The sequence below is a fragment of the Melanotaenia boesemani genome, chromosome 10, assembly GCF_017639745.1.
Source record: "Melanotaenia boesemani isolate fMelBoe1 chromosome 10, fMelBoe1.pri, whole genome shotgun sequence".
NCBI classification, from domain to species: domain Eukaryota; kingdom Metazoa; phylum Chordata; class Actinopteri; order Atheriniformes; family Melanotaeniidae; genus Melanotaenia; species Melanotaenia boesemani.
The window spans coordinates 17,336,244-17,354,819 of NC_055691.1; the positions used below are offsets into that span (position 1 = coordinate 17,336,244).

General features: G+C 40.4%; 1 protein-coding gene across 1 annotated transcript; it reads left to right on the forward strand.

Moving 5' to 3' along the window:
- The first annotated feature begins 1,448 nt into the window (after positions 1-1,448).
- Positions 1,449-18,576, forward strand: hsd17b12a (hydroxysteroid (17-beta) dehydrogenase 12a). Its single transcript, XM_041997016.1, has 11 exons — positions 1,449-1,720; positions 11,586-11,632; positions 12,275-12,350; positions 13,724-13,831; positions 14,816-14,880; positions 15,015-15,059; positions 15,509-15,543; positions 16,339-16,420; positions 16,591-16,656; positions 17,145-17,294; positions 18,110-18,576. The coding sequence occupies exons 1-11, from the start codon at positions 1,552-1,554 to the stop codon at positions 18,248-18,250; spliced, it is 984 nt and encodes a 327-aa protein (XP_041852950.1). The 5' UTR covers positions 1,449-1,551; the 3' UTR covers positions 18,251-18,576.

Consider the following 18,576-nt stretch of genomic DNA (forward strand, 5'->3'; position numbering starts at 1 on the left):
TCTGCTGATGACAAAATCGTGACAGTTTTCTGTGGTGAGACATCCACTGTGTGTAAACATGTAAACATTCATGTGCGTGGAGATGTTAAAAATGTTAAATAAAGCGAAAGAAATTTACAAGCATGTCTCGGTGTTTATGTAACACACGCACACATACATCCCATCTCATCTACCATGCTCAATGTTTTGGATGGGTAACTTACTACATTTGATGATCTCGCGAGAGTACGGGGGGAATGAAAGTTGTGCTGGGGGTTGTAGTTTTCTTTTTATTTGAAAGTCTAAGTTTACATGTAGCTGCAAAGGCCAGTGTGGAAGTTCTTTCTGGCACAGTGTATCGGTTCTAGGCTCCAAGATGCGTCACTGCATCAGTTTCCACATTTTTAAGGTGTTATCAGCAGTGTGATGCAGGCAGAATACCTAAAATAGGCGAGTGACTCATGCCTAGCTGGGAGAAGGCTGACCTCACAGACTGGCATCACTGGAGCCAATGAACTGTCTATATGTGTTCTTCATGGGGCGGGAATACGTGCACATTCCTCACCAATGAGAGCATTATTTCATTCATAAAGTGGTATGGGCAGTTTTTTCCCCTGAAGAGTGGGTTTGGAGGGTTTCATAATTCTGACTGGGTCCGCTCCTTTACAGTCAGCCGGACGATGACCCGGGAGAAGTGATGACGAGAGTAGGAGGAATGGAGGGGAAAGCGTTTTGCCGGTGGAAATATACTAAAACAAAGGAGGCATGGGTCTTGTGTGTCTCTTGACAAATAAGGACAATGCGGTATAACAAAAAGATGGATTATGACATAACTTTGGCTACTGCTTAGAGGAACTGAACAGAATCACTAACAGACTGAAGTTCTTTGATGAATAATTTTAATGTGCTGTTATCTGGTGAACTGAAATAAAGGTCACACGTCAAGATTATTTATCAAGTTAGATCATTTTCTAAGTTTATCTGCATTCTCACTCTGATGTATTACTTCCACCTGTGTGTTTTAAAGGGGCGCTCTCACCTAACAAGCCTTGGGACCTGAGCATGTCGTCCGGCTGATGCCCTGATTAACCGCCCAGTTTAAATGGAGAAACATCTCCACCCAGTCTCTATCTGCTCGGTTGCCGGGTGATAAATGGAACGGACTCACTGAAACCGTCAAACCTGTCTTTGCATGAGCCAATAACAGAGTTTGGATGTGGGCTGCCGTAATGTTTGGCCAATCACTCGTCATCCCGGTCTATCTTTGTCCCGCCCCAATTCATACAGAAAATCGAATGAATGGGGGAAGCTCTGCCGGTGATTGACATTCATCTGCGCCTACAGGCAGCGTGGATCAGCCGAGCGACGGCCTCAGCAGCCAGTGAGGAGCAGAGGTGGGCGGTGCACTTTAAATCAGGCTTGACAAGTGTTGGGGGAGTGTGTGTGATGCTACAACCTCCTTATAAAGGAACTCTCTCTCACGTTGTGGCTTGGAAATTAGAGCACATTGCCTAAAATTGAGGTCTCCACATACACACACTCATACACGCCGAGTCACCGCGAGCCGCTGCCATGAACGCTGAGGACATGATCCGCAGGGCCGAGACGCCTCTCTTCTGGGTCGGTGCCTTCACTGTGGCCTCCCTGGCGCTGTGGCTGATCTATAAGCTGCTCTTAGGCTTCAGGATCTGGGTCTTGGGAAATGGACAGCTGCTCTCCCCAAAGCTGGGCAAATGGGCAGGTAAGTTGGGGTTTCATCTGTTTTCACGCCACCTACACTAGCTACATCACGGTCACGAAAAGGGCAGCACGGAGGTGGGTAAGTGGACTCGACGTACAAACACTAGAACGAGGTTATTGGACTCAAACTTCACTTTAGCTCAAGCTGCATTCTGCTGCGTCTCTGTGGCTTAATTCATTGGGAGGTTGGTGTTGCGTAACAGACGCAGGTAAGCTGTTGATTGACTGACATGATATTGGTCTTTATTTGCTTATTATAACCCCCTCCCCCCCGACCCCCCCGCCAAACACAGTACCTTGTGCTGCCAAGGGCTCCAGTCAACATTTTCACCCACATTTGGAGCAGTAGGGGGATGCCCCACAATTGGGAGCCAGGAGCCAAATTGCGCAGGCAATGCGCACTTTCCGGAGAGCTGTTTTATGTGGGTGCGCTTTCAGCCCGTGCTCTACAGAACCACAATAGCTCATCCGCATGATGTAGGACAAATGTATATGCTTAATTAAAACGTGACCCACATCTTGATGATTTTTAAAAAGCTTAAAACTCTCACGTGTCACATTGGAGCAGTATCTTCATAATTTTTGACACGTGTTTTCTCACTTTTACAGCCATATTTTTGTACTATTTTCTTGTACTTTTTTCCGTCGTCAGTCCTTTTAACATTCATTCTTGCCACATTACATTGTCCGGTTCTGTTTGCCCTATATTGTTTAATAAGATTAGAATTTTGTTTGCCTACACAATGCAAGTTTTTTTTTTTTTTTTTTTTTTTTTTGTTACCCCCAACATACTTTGCCAAATAGGAGTTACTTGACAGTCATGTCTGTAGTATTTTGGTTTGGGAGAGATGGATCACATAGGAATCGCCTTGCCAAGGCTTGACCCACTTCTCCAGTCTGCTGTTTAGTGAGGACTGCTGTCTGGAGCCTCTCATTGCGCATTTGACGGAGCCCTCCTTTGCATCGGGATGGGTTGACGTTCTTCCCTTTTTGATAATTTGAAATAAATAAATAAAGAGGGTATGTGTGTGCTTGTTAATAATATGAACGTTTATCTGTACACTGGTGACGCAGTTCACTTCCAAATCGCCATTTTATTTTCTCCTTTTGCTTGTTGGTTTAACGGATGTGTAAACTGTGTTCTTTGTGACATAAGAATGGATAAAATCTGTGACACAAAGGTAGGGCTCTTTCAGGAATGACTAATGCACTTTTCCCCCTTGTGGTTCTGATGAAATATGCGGAGGAATGCCGGCGCATACCGACGAGTCATGTGCTTGTTTATTGTCATCTATTGGTCATATAGACATTCTTGCTCATCACCCCCATCAAACCTAAGTAGAATGCCATTTTAGCACCAACTTCTTATACCATTTCTGTAATGTGCGCAACAAAAAATGGTTCCTTATCTTTACACAATTATAAACCAGCTGAGCCTGGTTTTTGCCGCATCTAGTATGAGTCAAATGTAAGTATGAGTCACTCGCGACAAGTGCAGAAAGTGCTCCAGCCCAGCTGCTTTAATGGTGTATTTCATATATTCTGTTGGAACTAATTTGAGCGGTCATATTAAAAAGATAAAAAAATAAAAATCACCCAACTTTTCCACAGCGTCGCATGTGTTCCATGGGCACATTTCTTGTAATATGTGGACTTGCGAGCCACTCCCTGAAACCAGTTGCTATCACCAGTCTGACAAGTTTGGCGCATATCCAATCACAGAGTTTGGAAGATGGCAGAAGGTGCCGGGTGTGTGAGTGTGAAGGGGTGGGGGTGTATATTTTCTCCTCAGGTTCAACCAGATGTGCTGGTGGAGCAAGTTTAGGAGGTGGTGTGATACAGTAAATAGCTATAGCCTAAATACTTTTTGTTTAAGTTTATTTGTCAAGTGGCGAGACTCCCTGTTCCCACCTTTTACTTAAAGGACTGAACCGCCTGTTGCATCAAGTTCTGCTGCCTCTAATTGTTGAACAGTCCCCTTTTTTCAATTTTCCGATATTTTAAAGTACATGCGTGTAATCTTTCATGATGAGCTGAAGAAACTAGTTTGTTTGAAAGTGTTAACTGAAATCTTGTGATTAAAACTTTTTGTCCACATAATCCCTTAATCTGTTTTTGCCTTTAGAGAATTTGGACATTGCTGTCTATCAGTTTGTGTAAAAAGTGGCGTTTTGTTGATCAAATAACTAGTCATATCATGATATTTGTTGACGTAGCTGTGAAAACGTCTTTAAATCAGTTTGTAGAAGCAAAAACGTGGTTTAATTTTACTCTTTTTGTTGTGTGTGTAATGATGATGGATCTGATCAAGTCTGCTATAGCAGATGTATAACTTATATTTCCTAGTCAGACAGGTTTTAAATGTTTGCAGGTGGTTCTAAAGGTTTCATTTCAGCTCATAAGACCGGATCAGAAAAAAACTAAAACTTCCTGTTTTTTTGTCCCCAGGGGAAATATGTTCTGGTTTGTACTTGACGTTCTTTGATTTGAGGAGACTTTCTAGTTTGGTATCACTGCTCATCTCTGTGTTGGGGGAGGCTCTGCAGCTTTCCCATGCTGAGCAAGGATTGCTCAGGAGTGCCAATGACTGCTCTTCTTTTTAGTGGATGAGACTCCTAGTGGCCGAGCAGGAGTACTGCAGCATGAGTCAGAACGGCTTCCCCCAGCCTCTCTGCTGTACTGTTTGTAAACTCCCCCTACCCACTCAGCACACCTCCTGCCAGCCCAGACCATGTCTGCAGCTCTGTTCCCCCCATGCTTTCTTTTTCTTAATCTTTGCCAAAGGAATTACTTTTTAAGAACATATTAATTTGCCAAGAAATCTTTTTTATTAGATTTAATTTTCCTGCATATTTTGACTTTATCTGTAGTGTTTAAGGTTAAATTTCTTCCTGTGAAAAAGACATTAAAGTTTTTTTTTCTCCATAAGACCCTCAAAGAAGACATTTTGTGAGAATGTCTATGTATGCTTCTATCAGTTTGGCAGCAGTCTCCATTTTCTCCTTTCTGTTCCCTCCTCCTGTCTGAGCCCTCAGCATCCCATATTATGTAAGGTAGCTAGTGTCTATTATGTTGCATGTTTTTAAAAGTCCATTATAGGGAAATAAACTGTACCAAAGGGAGCTTTTTTTTGTTGGGTGGGGCTGAGATTGGTAGGGTTGTTGTGACATGCGTCTTTGAAGCGCCCCGTCCCTTTTCCCCGCTTTGACATCAGTTTATTGAGAAAATGGTGTATTATATAAGAAGGATGCAGCCATTCATCAGCAAAGCACATGAGTGACAAAAGCTTGGCTCAGCACTTATGCAATAATGTAGACCTGACTCCAAGACTAAAATACAAGTTTATCAATACAAGCTGCGAGCACATCAAAGTTACAGGACAAGGTTTATAATGGTGAGAATCATTATCAGTTTTCAGCTATTAGGCTTCCTTTCATTGTAGAGAAAGTGCAGACATGTGAATGAAATGCATCCCTGTGTCTCTCCAGTGAAGCAAGGTCTTTTCTTCATCCTTGTGAATGTGCTTCCCCCTAGTGCCTTGTGTGTGTGGGCGGAGAGAAAGAACACTGCTGTTCATGTGATGAACACGCTCTATGACACGTGTTAGAGCCAAGGATGCTGGCTTAAAAAAAGTTGGAGTAAAAAAAATACTCTTATTCTTCCTCATTTCAAGCCTTACTCATTCCTTTAATTTTATTTTATTTATTTTATTTATTTATTTATTTGAGCGGGACAGTGCATGTTAATGAACAGACAGGCTTATACAGCATGAATGTAAACATACCGGATTATAGCAAATGTCCCGTTGTCCCGGGGATTTGGGGGGAATGGGAGAACAATATAATACACTATAGAAACAATTTGTATTTACAAACCAATATAAAAAATACCCATTCTTATATCTAAAACAGTACATTCACATGCACAATTACCAACACTCATACTTCACCAAATTCAATATCACTACATACTTACACCTGAACAATACTTACACATACACAATTACAAACACTCATACTTATCAAAGCTCAATATCACTACATACTTACAGAGCCCTTCAGAGTTTTGCTTATTGTACGTTACAGTGTATGTTACATGTTAATCTCATTCCCACTTGTCCCACAATAGTGTGTTGGTCTGTTTATTTTTTTCTATATCTTGCACTCTTTAACCAAAATACTCCATTTGTCTGAATGTGTTGCTTTCATCGCCAGCTTAATTTTGGGTATTTTTACCCCCCCCCAATCCATCTTGCTTATGTTTGAATGCCTTCTCACAATCCAGAACTCACTCTCCGTTTAGTTTGTGTTCTTACAGCAAGGATGGTCCAGTTTCATATCTGCCTGTATATATTTATCAGTGTGCAAGTATTGATATTAAATGCCAACTATTGTTGTAAATTTCTTATTAATTTTTTGTGTTTTAACCCCTGATTTTATTATACTAATTATTTTCCAGATTTGTATCTATGAAAAGTCAAAAGATGACAAACATCTGTATTCTTTTGAGATCCTCAATTAAATGATTGCAAATGATGTCATATCAATCTGTATTTCAGCTCTTAACATTTATGCCCTTGTTCTGACAAAGGAGCTAACATTCCTCAAAATTGAAGGTAAAACCAAGTAAAGTGCTTCTGTTGACAAAACTGTTGCAAAATATTTTAGTGCCTTAAGAAAAAATTGCAAGTAGATTTTTTTTTTTAAAGCTATTCCTTCCTTGCTTTACTACAAGTGAAAAATAGCTCCAACAACAAAGTTGAGGCTTCAGGTAAAATAATAAAGTGGCTGCTCAGTTATGTTTTTGAAATGCATAATACCGGACAGCCAGCATATTTAGAGACTTTGGTTTATGTATGTAAACGGAAACCACAAGGCATGCATGAAAAGCAGATTGTTCACTGATGAGGTATTGGATACCAGTCTTTCTGGGATGTTATCAAAAGGAGGAATGTTTTTTGTATGAAGTCATGTTGCAGTTTTCTGATAAACATTTCAAGTTTCAGAGGTAGAACTGTTGCACAATCAATGCGTAATTTTGCAGCATTGATGTGCTTTTTACATGCCTACAAGTTGTATCAGCAGAAAGAAAGGTGATGGGTTTAAAACACTGTCTTATATTAGGCTAATGATCTTTTAGTCTACTAGATTTCTAGACAAACTCTACATTACATTTATCTACCAAAGTTGGTTTCCAGCTCAAAAACAGGCGAGGTGGCTGTCTCTTATTTAAAACAAGGAATGTGGCTAGAAGGAAGGGGGGACAGGAGTATTTTTTGCTCTGTACCCAAATATAGATGCTGGTTCTATCTTGAGCAACTCCAAAGTACATGTTTTCTTTTTCACTCTCTTGTCTCTATCACCACCTCTCTCCATATCCACCACCCTGATCAGGCTTTATTTGTGTCGACTTTTACATTAGCCAAGTGACTTGCATCTCACCCTATTTAAAGCAACATGTGTATGTTTGAATGTGGAAGGTGGGGCGAATGGAGAGTGTGTGCCTTTTGGATCTGTCTTTGCATCTTCTGTGTCCCTTTACCCCCTCCCTTTTTGCTTTTTTATAGGAGGAGTAGGAGGGGGCTGCTTGTTGTCAGGAGAGTTTGGGGTGCGACAGATTACATAACGGTACATAAGGAGAGTGGGGCATACAAGGACTGTGGTCTCACCACACTGAATGTTAATTGGGGGCTTAGCTGTGATGAGGGAGTTTTGTACTCATGTGTCGACATAAATGCTGATTCTCATACATGTGCCCTCCTCATACATTCAATGTCTGTCCAAATTGTTTGTCCTGTTCCCTTTTTATCGTCAGATCCTGTTTTTTAATGTCTCCTCTCAGCCTGCAGTGCTTATGCTGGTATCAAGGGTTTTGGTGGAGATTTCAGGATTTCAATAGTATCCTGGCAATAATGGTAGGAGATCTTGTTGGTATTCAGGTGTTGCGGCAGGCAGGCAAGCAGGCAACTCCCAGACAAGGCTGTGCAGGCGCTGCTATTTTTACTCCTCCTGCTGCTTTTTTTAGACCCTCGGAATAGTGAGCAGGCAGCAGCAGGGGCTGCTCCACTGCTGAGGAGGGAGGGAGAGAGACAGAAAAGGCTGGGGGATGTCAATACCTCTGAATGTGTTGTGCAGCACGAAGCGGTGCACAAAGCTGAACTGCAGTGCAAATGCGCCCCCATCAGGATGCCTTAAAGCCAGCAATGCTGGACCAGTTTCTCAGAGGTGTTGGGAGTGGGAGGGGAAACTGGGATCAGATTCTGTTGTTGGGAATGAATGAGAGGCTGCAGTGCACACACACACACACTTCTTTTTAGTGCCCCATCAACACACATTCACCATGTTGGCGTCAATGCTGCTGTCATTCACGTGATCGCTTGCGTAGCCTTTCTTCGTTACGTTGGAGCTCAGTGCCACTGATGTAACACATTGCTCATGAGGGTAATAAGGAATTTTCCTGAGGCAGTTCAAAACTTTTTTTCACATTTGTTTTTTTACATTTCTTAAAATAATTTATCTGTATACTCTGAAAGTTCTTAAGACTTAAATAAGTGTTCTCATCCCCTTGTCCTAGAGCCCCTTCCCCCAAAAACACACATACACACACACACACACACCGCAGACACACTGTCCCCAGACATGTTTATTGAGAAAATGGTACTATTATATAATGGGTGGGAGGAGTGCAGCCATTCATAAGTACAGCACAAGGACTTGGGGAGTGCAGGAAAGGGTTGAGGGTTTATGGAAAAAACATTTCAATGTCTTTAGTGCAAAAAGTGTCCTTTTTTGATGAGGGAGAGCACTGTTTGTTTTATTCTGAGGAGATTAAACCATCAGTAAAATGTCTTTGTACAATGTTTTCTCCTTATTTAACGTGCACAAAAATCCTTTCCATCATATTTGCTCTCCTGCTTTTTGCAATAAATTTCTTCATTGCAAGTTCAAGTTTTTTTTTCTAAACTAACAACTGTCACTAGGTAGAAGAAGAGAGAAAAGCCCTCACTATAATTTGTAATGCATATATTTATCCACATGCCCAATATGTAGTAGTGATCACAATCTTTTGTAGTAAATTATAAGACTGTAACTTACCCTTGCTTCTGTTTGCGTGGTGTTAGTGGACACAAAGTAAAAAATGTGAGGCCATTTTTTTTTTTTTTTTTTTGTAATATGGATTTAGGTGATATTTATGAATAGAAACTTAAACTGTACAAGTGACTGAAAACAAAGCAGTTGTGCAGTTCTTTGTGGAACTGCAACACTGTGCTGTAGACTGATGTAGCCATTTCACATTCTGTCATAAGATTAGGCTGGACACCATCTTTAAAGACTGAGATCCATACATCCATGTTGTATTTCTTTTACTTAAAAAAAAAAAGTCTGTCAGCATAAATGCTGTTTTCAGTCACATTTTGCTTTAACTTGTTATATGAATGTAAAGAATGTCTCCCCACAAGTATGGAACTTTATGTTCCCTTAAGTAATACAGACCTGCAGAGTGAAGGCTTTCTGTTTTTTGAAGTGCACATCTGAGAAAAGGGAAAACAAATTGCATTCTTAAAATATGACCTGTCTAACCCAAACATATGCATCAAACACGTAGCACACAAACACTGAGGCCTTCAAGTTTGAAAGGTTATTCCGTACGTGCATTTTAACCACACCCAGGGGTGCATTCTTGAGCTACTGTACCCTAATGTTAAACCACAGATGCTGTACGTGCATTTGGAAGCATTCCTGATGAATTCCAATGTGCATGTGCAATTCACAGCAATTGAAATGCAGTCATGCCTTAGAATAATGTGCATCCCATCTCCCATTTTGGTGTTGCACCGGGTGACAGGAATGGGCTTGATGCACTGAGCCGTTTAGTTGTATTTCATGGTTTGTCATTTTTGTTCCTTGAAGGTATCCTTTGGCCCAGTTTAGGAGTCATAGAAGGTACACCTTATCAGTGGTTTTCATCACATGTTGACAGGTGTTTTAGTTGAAGCTGTTTGTTTTTTTGTTTTCTTTTTGTAACTTTAGTCTTGCTGATTTTCGTCTTCCATCGGAGCAACACTTTTGTTAAATGAAACAAACCTCATTCACCTCTTGTTGATGGAGGTTGTCTCCCTCCCCAGCCATTTTACTTTGCAGCAACTGTAGCCTCTCCCTTCATTTCCCCCCTCACCTTCATCTGCAGTGAGAGCCTGATTTGGTACAGCCTGTGCCCATTGAGGCTATTCTGCCATGGACCGTTTCATTCTTAACATTGGGGGGAGGTTTAAAAATAACCAGGCATTCTGCTCTCTTTTTCACTTTTGACTTTGTGTGACTTGCTCTCACTCCTCTCCTTTCATTCACTCACTACTTCTCTCTCTCTTCTCCTCTGCTGTGATCTCCATTCTGTCATTCTCCTTGACTCTTTCGTTCTCCTGCTTCGCTCCAGTTCTATTTTTAGCCACCCCTAGGATCCCTCCCTACCCCACTTCACCCCCCTCCTTTTTTCCTGCTCCATGTTCGTCATCACTCCCTCCTCTCCGCATCCCCTCTCATCTTCTATTTTTTTCCCAACTCTTTGCTAGAGAATGTCCTCTCCCTCCTATTAATCTTTCATCTAGCCTTGCTTATTTATTCATGATTCACAACTCACTATGTGTATGCGTCTATATTCGTGAGTACCTCCGATTCCCCTGACCACAGCTTCCTTTTTATATATATATATATATATATATATATATTATTTTTTCATAACTTATGCTCATTTCTCTAACTCTTGTCTCTTCCTTCCCTCTTCCATCTATCTTTCTGCCCATGATTCTTTATCAAGCAGAGGCTGGGGTTGATGGGCAGCCAAGGTTTAAAAATAGTCCTCCTTTCTTGACAAGGTGAAGAGAACTCTGAACACAAGATCATCAGCTTCTCCATCAGCAGCCCCTGTCTCCTTACAATCCACCCTCCTTTACCTTCATCTGCAGAAATCTTTCCTCAGCTTTTACCATAGCATTCTGCAATTCACTTGACAATATTTCCCATCTCTTACCTTCTCTCTAGTAGGCTTAATTCAACATTTTCTATTATGGGTCAGATTTGTTTTTTGATGCAGTTTCAAGTAGCAAATATCAAATATCAAATATCAAGGCTGCATTCATTTAGCAAGGAATTGCTGACTGTAGAATGACTGTAGAATGTAGAATAGAACTGTGTTTTATTAATGACGTGTTAGTATGTTTTTGTTGGCTCAATGAATCTTATCCTTCCTGATTTTTCTTTGATGTAGCCAATTTTCTCTCCCATCATGTAAAATCAGCCCTTTCTATTGTCTTTTTAGCACTTTATTTTGTAATTGTTCTGTAATGTGTCCCTTCTTGGGTTATATATCTGCTCCCAAAATCAAACTTGTGTAAGCACTATGTGGTTGTATAGTATTTGACTGAGGGGGAGGGAAGGGGGTCAGCTGTCATTGCAGAGCTCAGAGAGGCTTTCCTTAAAGAACAGGTGAACTGTATTGCCAACAAAATTGCTTTGACTGCATTGTCTTTCACTCGTAAATAACTCTTGCTTAACTCCACGTTGATCTACACCGATGACAGCTGCAGGTGGCCAAACCTGATGTGAACATGTCATAACTTTCTGAACAAAGATCTGACTTAGGTCTGAGAACAAAGAACTTGAGTCAGTATGAATCACCCTATGGAGATTTGCTGAGGCGGTTTGACAAGATTACAGTCTGTTTTCCTGAGAGCATGATTTCAGTTCCATCCTTCCACAAACCATTGGAAACTGTTAGGAATGTACTCCCTCATTAGGTGAATAGACTTCAATTCTGTGAGTTTAAGAGAGCCTACACTGACTTCTTATTTCCTTCTGTTTTCACTCCAGTTGTGACGGGAGCCACAGATGGAATTGGGAAATCCTATGCGGAGGAGGTGAGAATTCTGGATACTTATTTATTTCCTTTTTTGGGGCATCTATGACTCATGCACATATGCACACACTTCATGCTCAAACATAGGCCACAGTAGGGGAGAGCACTTACAGGCCTAAAGATGTTTAAGAGTCCTTGCAAAAACATATGCACACACTTAAACACAGACTCCTCAACAAGAGCTCCTACACGAGTCTATATCCTGCCACGTTTTTTCCACATGGGTTTAGGGTTGTTTGGCTGTATGATAAAGTCATGTAGGGTCTTTAACTCACACTGTTGTTGTGGTAGTGGTGGTGCAACAGTGGCGATGGCTGCTTGTCGCGCAACTCATGGCCACAACTGATCCTTTGTATATATACTGGATTTTTTTCAAGTCAAGTTAAAGGGGGGGAAAAAAACATCAAACTCATAACACAAATACTGATTTCCCATAGAGGTGAATTCTTTTTATGTAAGCAGATTTGTGTACTATGAGCATGAAAACCCATGTAAAGTAATGCCCTGCCCTAGGTGTTTGTGTACTTGGGAGGAAAATGACAAGCAGCAGGATCACTTAATGCACCATCACTGTCACTGCCGCATTAAAATCATGATCAAATTTCATCTTCTGTTGATGACCATTGTTTTCCTTTGCTTTTAGCTGGCTCGCCGAGGATTTGCCATGATGTTGATCAGTCGCTCCCAAGACAAGCTGGATGACGTGGCCAGATCACTCGGTGAGTGTGTGTGTGTGTGTGTGTGTGCGTGCGTGTGCGTGTGTGTTGGGGAGATAGGTTTCTTTCCACAATATCACAGAAGCCTTGCTTGGGGTTGAGAGCATGGTGTGTGTGTTGATGAGGATGTTTGTATGGTTCTACAGGTTTTTTAAAACAAAGTAGGCTGTGTTTTACTTGCTATTTGTTTAAACAAAGAAAGATGGATTAAATATCTGGCCTGAAGAAAGAAGCTACTGCATCAACCTGTTTTTCTATTTGAAAATTGTTAGCCACACCAGGCTTTCCTCATTCCAAGTTTACAACATGTAGGACACCAGTGCATATGAAAGGGGAGAAACAAAAAGACTTTTATTCACCTCCCTTCTGGCAAGTCTCCAGATTTTAGCAGTGCCTGAATGGTGAGCATGCCCCTTCAGCCCTCCGTTAATAGTGCCCTCTCCAAGACTTGCTGTCTTTCCATCTGTCTCTGACGTCTCCCACAGCGCAATTTCCCATGTCGTGCTTCAAGTCCACAGAGGGGGCTGATGGGTAGTCACGAGCAGGGAGCGGCATGCCAAACTACAGCACTCCTCCCTCACGATTAGTCTGAGAAAACCGCCCTTCTTAGTGTGTAACCTGGCAACCCTCCCTGTCCCACCTATAATTTTGTTGTGCATGTTTCCTCATTATTTCTACGCAACTCTTGTCATCCAACACTTGATTGCAAATATCAGCAACCCCAAATTTCTCCTACGAACTTATCAACTTTACACTTAATTTTCCCATGTTTTTGCCACCATGTGACCAGCAACTTTCATTATTTTCTTTGTGTACTTGTAGAAGCAATGAAGGCAAACAATCTAACCCCCCCACTTTTTTATTCTTATAGCTTTATTACCTTATCCCCCCACCCCCACACACCCCTTTTCCATCTTGTCTAAAGTCTGAATAGAACACACATTGACACCGCTGGTCTTTACTGAGACTCATCCCAGCAATTTTCCTCTTATAACTCCCTCTGCCACCTATCCGCTAAATGAGTCTTTGGACAATAGTTTCTAATTGCAGCAGGCGGTCAAACATGATGAAGTAGAGGGGAAGAAGAAGACCACTCAGCTGGTTTGTTGGCACACAGCACCCTCTTCAGTTGCAGTTTGACAGTGACTGGTTTCATGCTCCTTTCATTTAAATGGATGCAACATTTTAAAACTCAAATGCTCTGTTCAAAAAAGCTGTTGCGAATATGACATGTAGCATACTGCCCGCATAGATGAGTAGTCTTACACTTGCACTGACACTTTAATTCGTTGAATGTGACCTTTAATTGCTGTAGTTTTTGTTCTGCTGGAGCTATGTAAATAACAAACACTTTTTCATTTTCTTCCCCTTCACAGAGGAGCAGTATAAAGTGGAGACCAAGACAATTGCTGTCGACTTCGGCAAGATGGATATCTACCCCAAGATTGAGGCAGGGTTGACTGGTCTGGATATTGGGGTTCTGGGTAAGAGCTGCTTGTTGCTTTTTTCATCTCCTTCTCTTTACCTTCTCATGTCCATACAGTGCACATGCATTTATCCTTCTGCTCTGTACAAATATGGTGAGAGGATAAACTATAGTCATTTAAAGACTAAAAACTTCAAGGCAAACTTTTGCTACCATGTCATGAAGTGCATTCAGGCAGCTTTATATATCGTGTTTGTAGCATGAATTGAAATGTAGTCATGAGTAATATTGAAATTAAACGTTTTGTCATTAGGTCAAAAGGTGCTGTGTCATGCATGCCGAGATTGTCTTTTATTTCACTGTTGGCTGATTTTTGCTTTTGAGGTTTTACTTTGCACATAAGACATGGTTCATCTTCAATTTCTCTGCGCACGTTGACTGTTCAAAGTTTTTTGGGATGCCTCGATTCTTCTTCACAGTACAGAGTTTGATCTGGTTTATCACTTATGTCTAGATGCTCAAATGTGCAGCTTTTTATACTTTTAAACTCTTTTTTTTTTATATAAAGCAAACTTAGGCATCACGTTTAAGGTCTGTTATGTCAGTACCTCCCTCACTCAACTGTCATGACAGTCTAATCAAAAGATTAAGACTGTTTAGTGTTGGACTTTTTAAAGTTCATCTTAAATTTCAGCTAACACATTTTTTTCCTGCTAATATCTGGCATTATGTTGTCTGTTTACAGATGTGCTGAAATACAAAGCGTTAGCTGCAGGCATTTAGTCTCTGTACTTTACGTTGTACTTTTCAGCCATTTCAGACATTTAAGGAACTCTTTGTTCTTTTTCTGATACAAGTTGTACTCTACTGGTTGCAAGGTGTGGCTGTGTCTAGTGCTTTGTAGATGCCTGTCTCTAGCTTATTTGTGTTTGCTGCCACCTTGTGGTAATTATTTTGGATAGTTTAAGTTCTCCAGATTCATGATATTTTATGAAAAGAGTCATTTCTTTTTCCCCTCTTTTTTTTTTTTTGTCTCAAACAGTAAATAATGTTGGTGTGTCTTACCCCTATCCTGAGTACTATCTCCATATTCCTGATCTGGAAAACGTGAGTAGTCCTTATTTGCAGCCTGTTTTCTGTGGCTCAGACTTCATCCTCATATTTTCTTAGGTGGTGATCTCTTAAGTAGAATTTTGCTTGAGTGAGAATGACTAGTGATTTTTTTTGTGTGTGTGTTTCAGTTTATCACAAATATGATCAACGTCAACATCACCTCAGTGTGCCAGGTAAGGATATCAGTCTAGAAAAATTTACCACACTGTTTCCTTTTTAAATGCACTCACACTATTGATAACAAACTACACCTCTAGATCACACTATGTTTGTTTGAAGTCAGTCCATGGCTTTTTTTGTTTTTGTTTTGTTTTGATTTTTTTTTTTTTCTTTCTGTCCCTTTTTCTTCTCTTCTGCTGTTTCTGCCATGGTACCTGCAGTGTCTCAGTTGTTCCCAAAGCAACCGTGGACTACACCAACGCTGTCTGTACTCTCCACCCACGCAACTCTTTCTCTTTGCTGGTTTCTATCTGTCTCTCTCGCCCTGCTACTTTTAGTCCTTTTTTTTTTTTTTTTTTTTTTTTTTAACCCTGTGTTCCCGACACCCATTGTTTTCTTCCATGAGTTTCTACTGCCTGCGTGCTATTGTTAAATTTTGCTTTTTATTCCTTTCTTTTTTTAGATGACCCGTATTGTGCTGCCCAGAATGGTTCAGAGGTGAGTTAAATGATTGGCATCCATGTTCTGCGACATGACTGCAGTATCAGTGTGATAAATAATAGGACTCTAGCACAGAGCTTAGAAAGGCACTTGATAATAAAGCAGTAACCTTAGTTTTGTTTGAGCAGGAGTATTTAGGAGATGTTGCTTTTATTAAGGGGACTCTTTTTCATCAGAAAGTGGGACAAGAAATCCTCACCGAGCCTTTTCCATCACTGCATCTCTTTCCCTCTCCTTTGTTCGCAATGCCGACAAGCTTTCAATTCACACAAAGTGCTCTTCCCACCTGATTGGCTGCTCTGTTCCCATGTGATTCCTCCTGGCCAATGGCAGCGCAGGCACATTTGATGCCGTGTGAGGCTGGAGCGTCTCTTCTACATCGCTGCAGCAACAGGTTGCCATGGAAACGCACACGGGCACTACCACACTGTTTGAGTGTGTGTTTGTGTGAATGCAATATTAATTTGTAATTGCCAAGGTGCTAAATGCGTATAGACAGAATTCCCACTGGCATGGAAAATTATTGAAAAGTTGTGGATCAGAAGGGGGGAAAAGAGACTTGAATGAATCAGGAAATTTAGCTCTCTGGTATTTGTATACAAGGAAGCCCTTGTGATTTAGAAGTGCGATAGGGACAGAGTTAAACTGTTTATGAAAGCTTGTTTTCTTCCCTGGAATTTTAATAAATTTACTGACAAGTTAGTCTTAGGTTGTTTTTTTGTTGTTTGTTTTTGTACATTCAAGTGTTGATTAAGAAGCAAAACAAAACTCTACATCTAATTTGTGTCTCAGGTCCAAAGGCGTTATCCTCAATATCTCCTCTGCTAGCGGCATGTACCCCGTCCCTCTGCTGACAGTCTACTCTGCAACCAAGGTATTTCTTTAACCTGAGCTTGTGCCACATGTAAAGGAGTCTGTCTGGAAATGCATAATTTTTAAGTAGTATTAGCTCAATATTTGAAACTTTCCTCTGGCTAATTTCTATATTTGACAGTGATGATGGTTTCTCATATTAAATCTGACCATCTATCATTATGTTTGTAGGCCTTCATGGATTTCTTCTCTCGTGGCCTTCAGGAGGAGTACAGGCGTCAGGGCATCATCATCCAGGTGGGTTTGTCTGTCTGGATAAATCCCTCTCTTGTACAAAAGTAATGCTTTTTAAGTTGATGGCCCAAGTTTTTTTTAAGTGCTAATAGGCAATACATTTTTGACAAATCAATTCCAACAAATGGTACCCAACTGCCTTTTTTTTTCTTTTTTTTTTTTTTTTTTTAATGACATCTTCTTTGGTGAATGAACATCCTGCTCACATTCACAGAATATTTGCTCTCTGAAGAATGAAGAAGACCACAGTTTTGAGCAGTGACATTTATGAAAATATCTTGCTCCAAAAAAGACTTGGTGGTTCTGTTTTAGCACTATGGGATGCCTATTCATGTGCCACCTTGTGGCTGGAGTGTGGAAAATCATCTCAGTCTCTTTTTAACCTTCATAACATCAGACATTACAGCAGTTTATTGCAACATTTAAGTGTTTTAGTTGATTTTTTTTTTTTTCAAGCTAATGTAGGATGTTTAAATCTATCTTTTCTGCAGAGCGTGCTGCCCTTTTTTGTGGCCACCAAAATGACTCGCATCAGGAAGCCTACCCTGGATAAGCCCACCCCAGAACGCTATGTGGCAGCTGAACTCACCACTGTGGGTCTGCAGAGCCAGACCAATGGCTACTTCCCTCATGCTGTTATGGTAAGAAATTAGGAAGCTGAAGGAAAAAAATTTTGTGGTATTTAATCTGGTTTCTTCAGGAGTTGATTTTATTTAAAAACCATCAAAGACTTATTGGAATTGATATTTTATTGATGTTTTTTACAAATATCTTTTTCCCTAAAGGATAAACTCTTAAAGTTGACCTTTTTCATGTCAGAAATCATTGCTCTTGTACATCATTCACTCGTGGGAAAAGCTGGAGCCTATCACAGCAATTAACAGGAGAGAGGCAGGGTAGAGGGGAGGTCACCAGTCTCACTAATCGTACCATATATGATATACTGTGTTGAGGTTTTGGGAAATGCATATAAAACACAAATTCAATCTTTTTACTTCAAAAGGAAGTCATAAGAACATAAATTAATAAACGCTATTGTATAGCAACTAAGCCATTGTTCATTCAGTTATGCATACTCAAATTTAGTAAATTAGTAGATTTATACATTATTCCAAATAATATCCAAGATCAAACTGTTACCTCCTAATATCCAGAAGCTGTTCAGAATAAGAGAAAACAAATAATCAAAGAGGTCATTTTATTTTTGAAAATCCCAAAGTAAGAACAAACATTAAATGTGTGTTATTTGTTGTGGGTCTAAAACTTTGGAATAATTGTCCTGAAAATGTTCAGATGTGTAAGTCTTTGAAAGCGTTCTAAAAAGCTGCATTGGAATTTTAAGTTTGTTCTTTACAATGATGCATGAAATAGACCTTGAAACAAAACCATCTCCTGAAGTAATGCTGAAAACCCACTGTTAATATATTGACCTTTGTCGTTGTTTGTTTGGTCACAGGGTTGGGTAACTACCAAGCTGGTGCCAAGCAGCATTGTTATCTTCCTGGGAGCCAGAATGAACCGCCTGCAACGCACTGGATACCTTCACAGGAGGAAGCTGCGGGAGCAGAAGAACGGAGCAAGTTTGAAAGCCGAATAGGAAGACGGCCGATTATGACCCCTTACAGTGTATAAAAAGAAAAGGAAAAAAAAATAACAAAACAAACAAACAAACAAAAAAAACAAACAAACATCCAGAGCTGCCTAAGATTGAATCTTTTTGTGCCTTTCAGTAAAAGCGCACATCAGAACATGCTGACTTTGTGTTTAAAACTGCAACTCTTTGCCTTGATAATGGTCTGCAGAGAGAGCAGCCAAAGAAGTCAGATAGTGAAATGATAAAGTGCTAATATTTGAAAGGGACATAAAAATAAAAAATATAAAAATAAAAAAAAAGTCACTGACACTAATGGTGAGTCTGATGCA

Bases quoted from the DNA above. Each gene is read 5' to 3' on its own strand.
- hsd17b12a (XM_041997016.1), top strand. From the start codon at position 1,552: ATGAACGCTGAGGACATGATCCGCAGGGCCGAGACGCCTCTCTTCTGG. The intron at 15,060-15,508 runs GTAAGGATATCA...TTCTTTTTTTAG, and splicing joins ACATCACCTCAGTGTGCCAG to ATGACCCGTATTGTGCTGCC. The intron at 15,544-16,338 runs GTGAGTTAAATG...TTTGTGTCTCAG, and splicing joins CTGCCCAGAATGGTTCAGAG to GTCCAAAGGCGTTATCCTCA.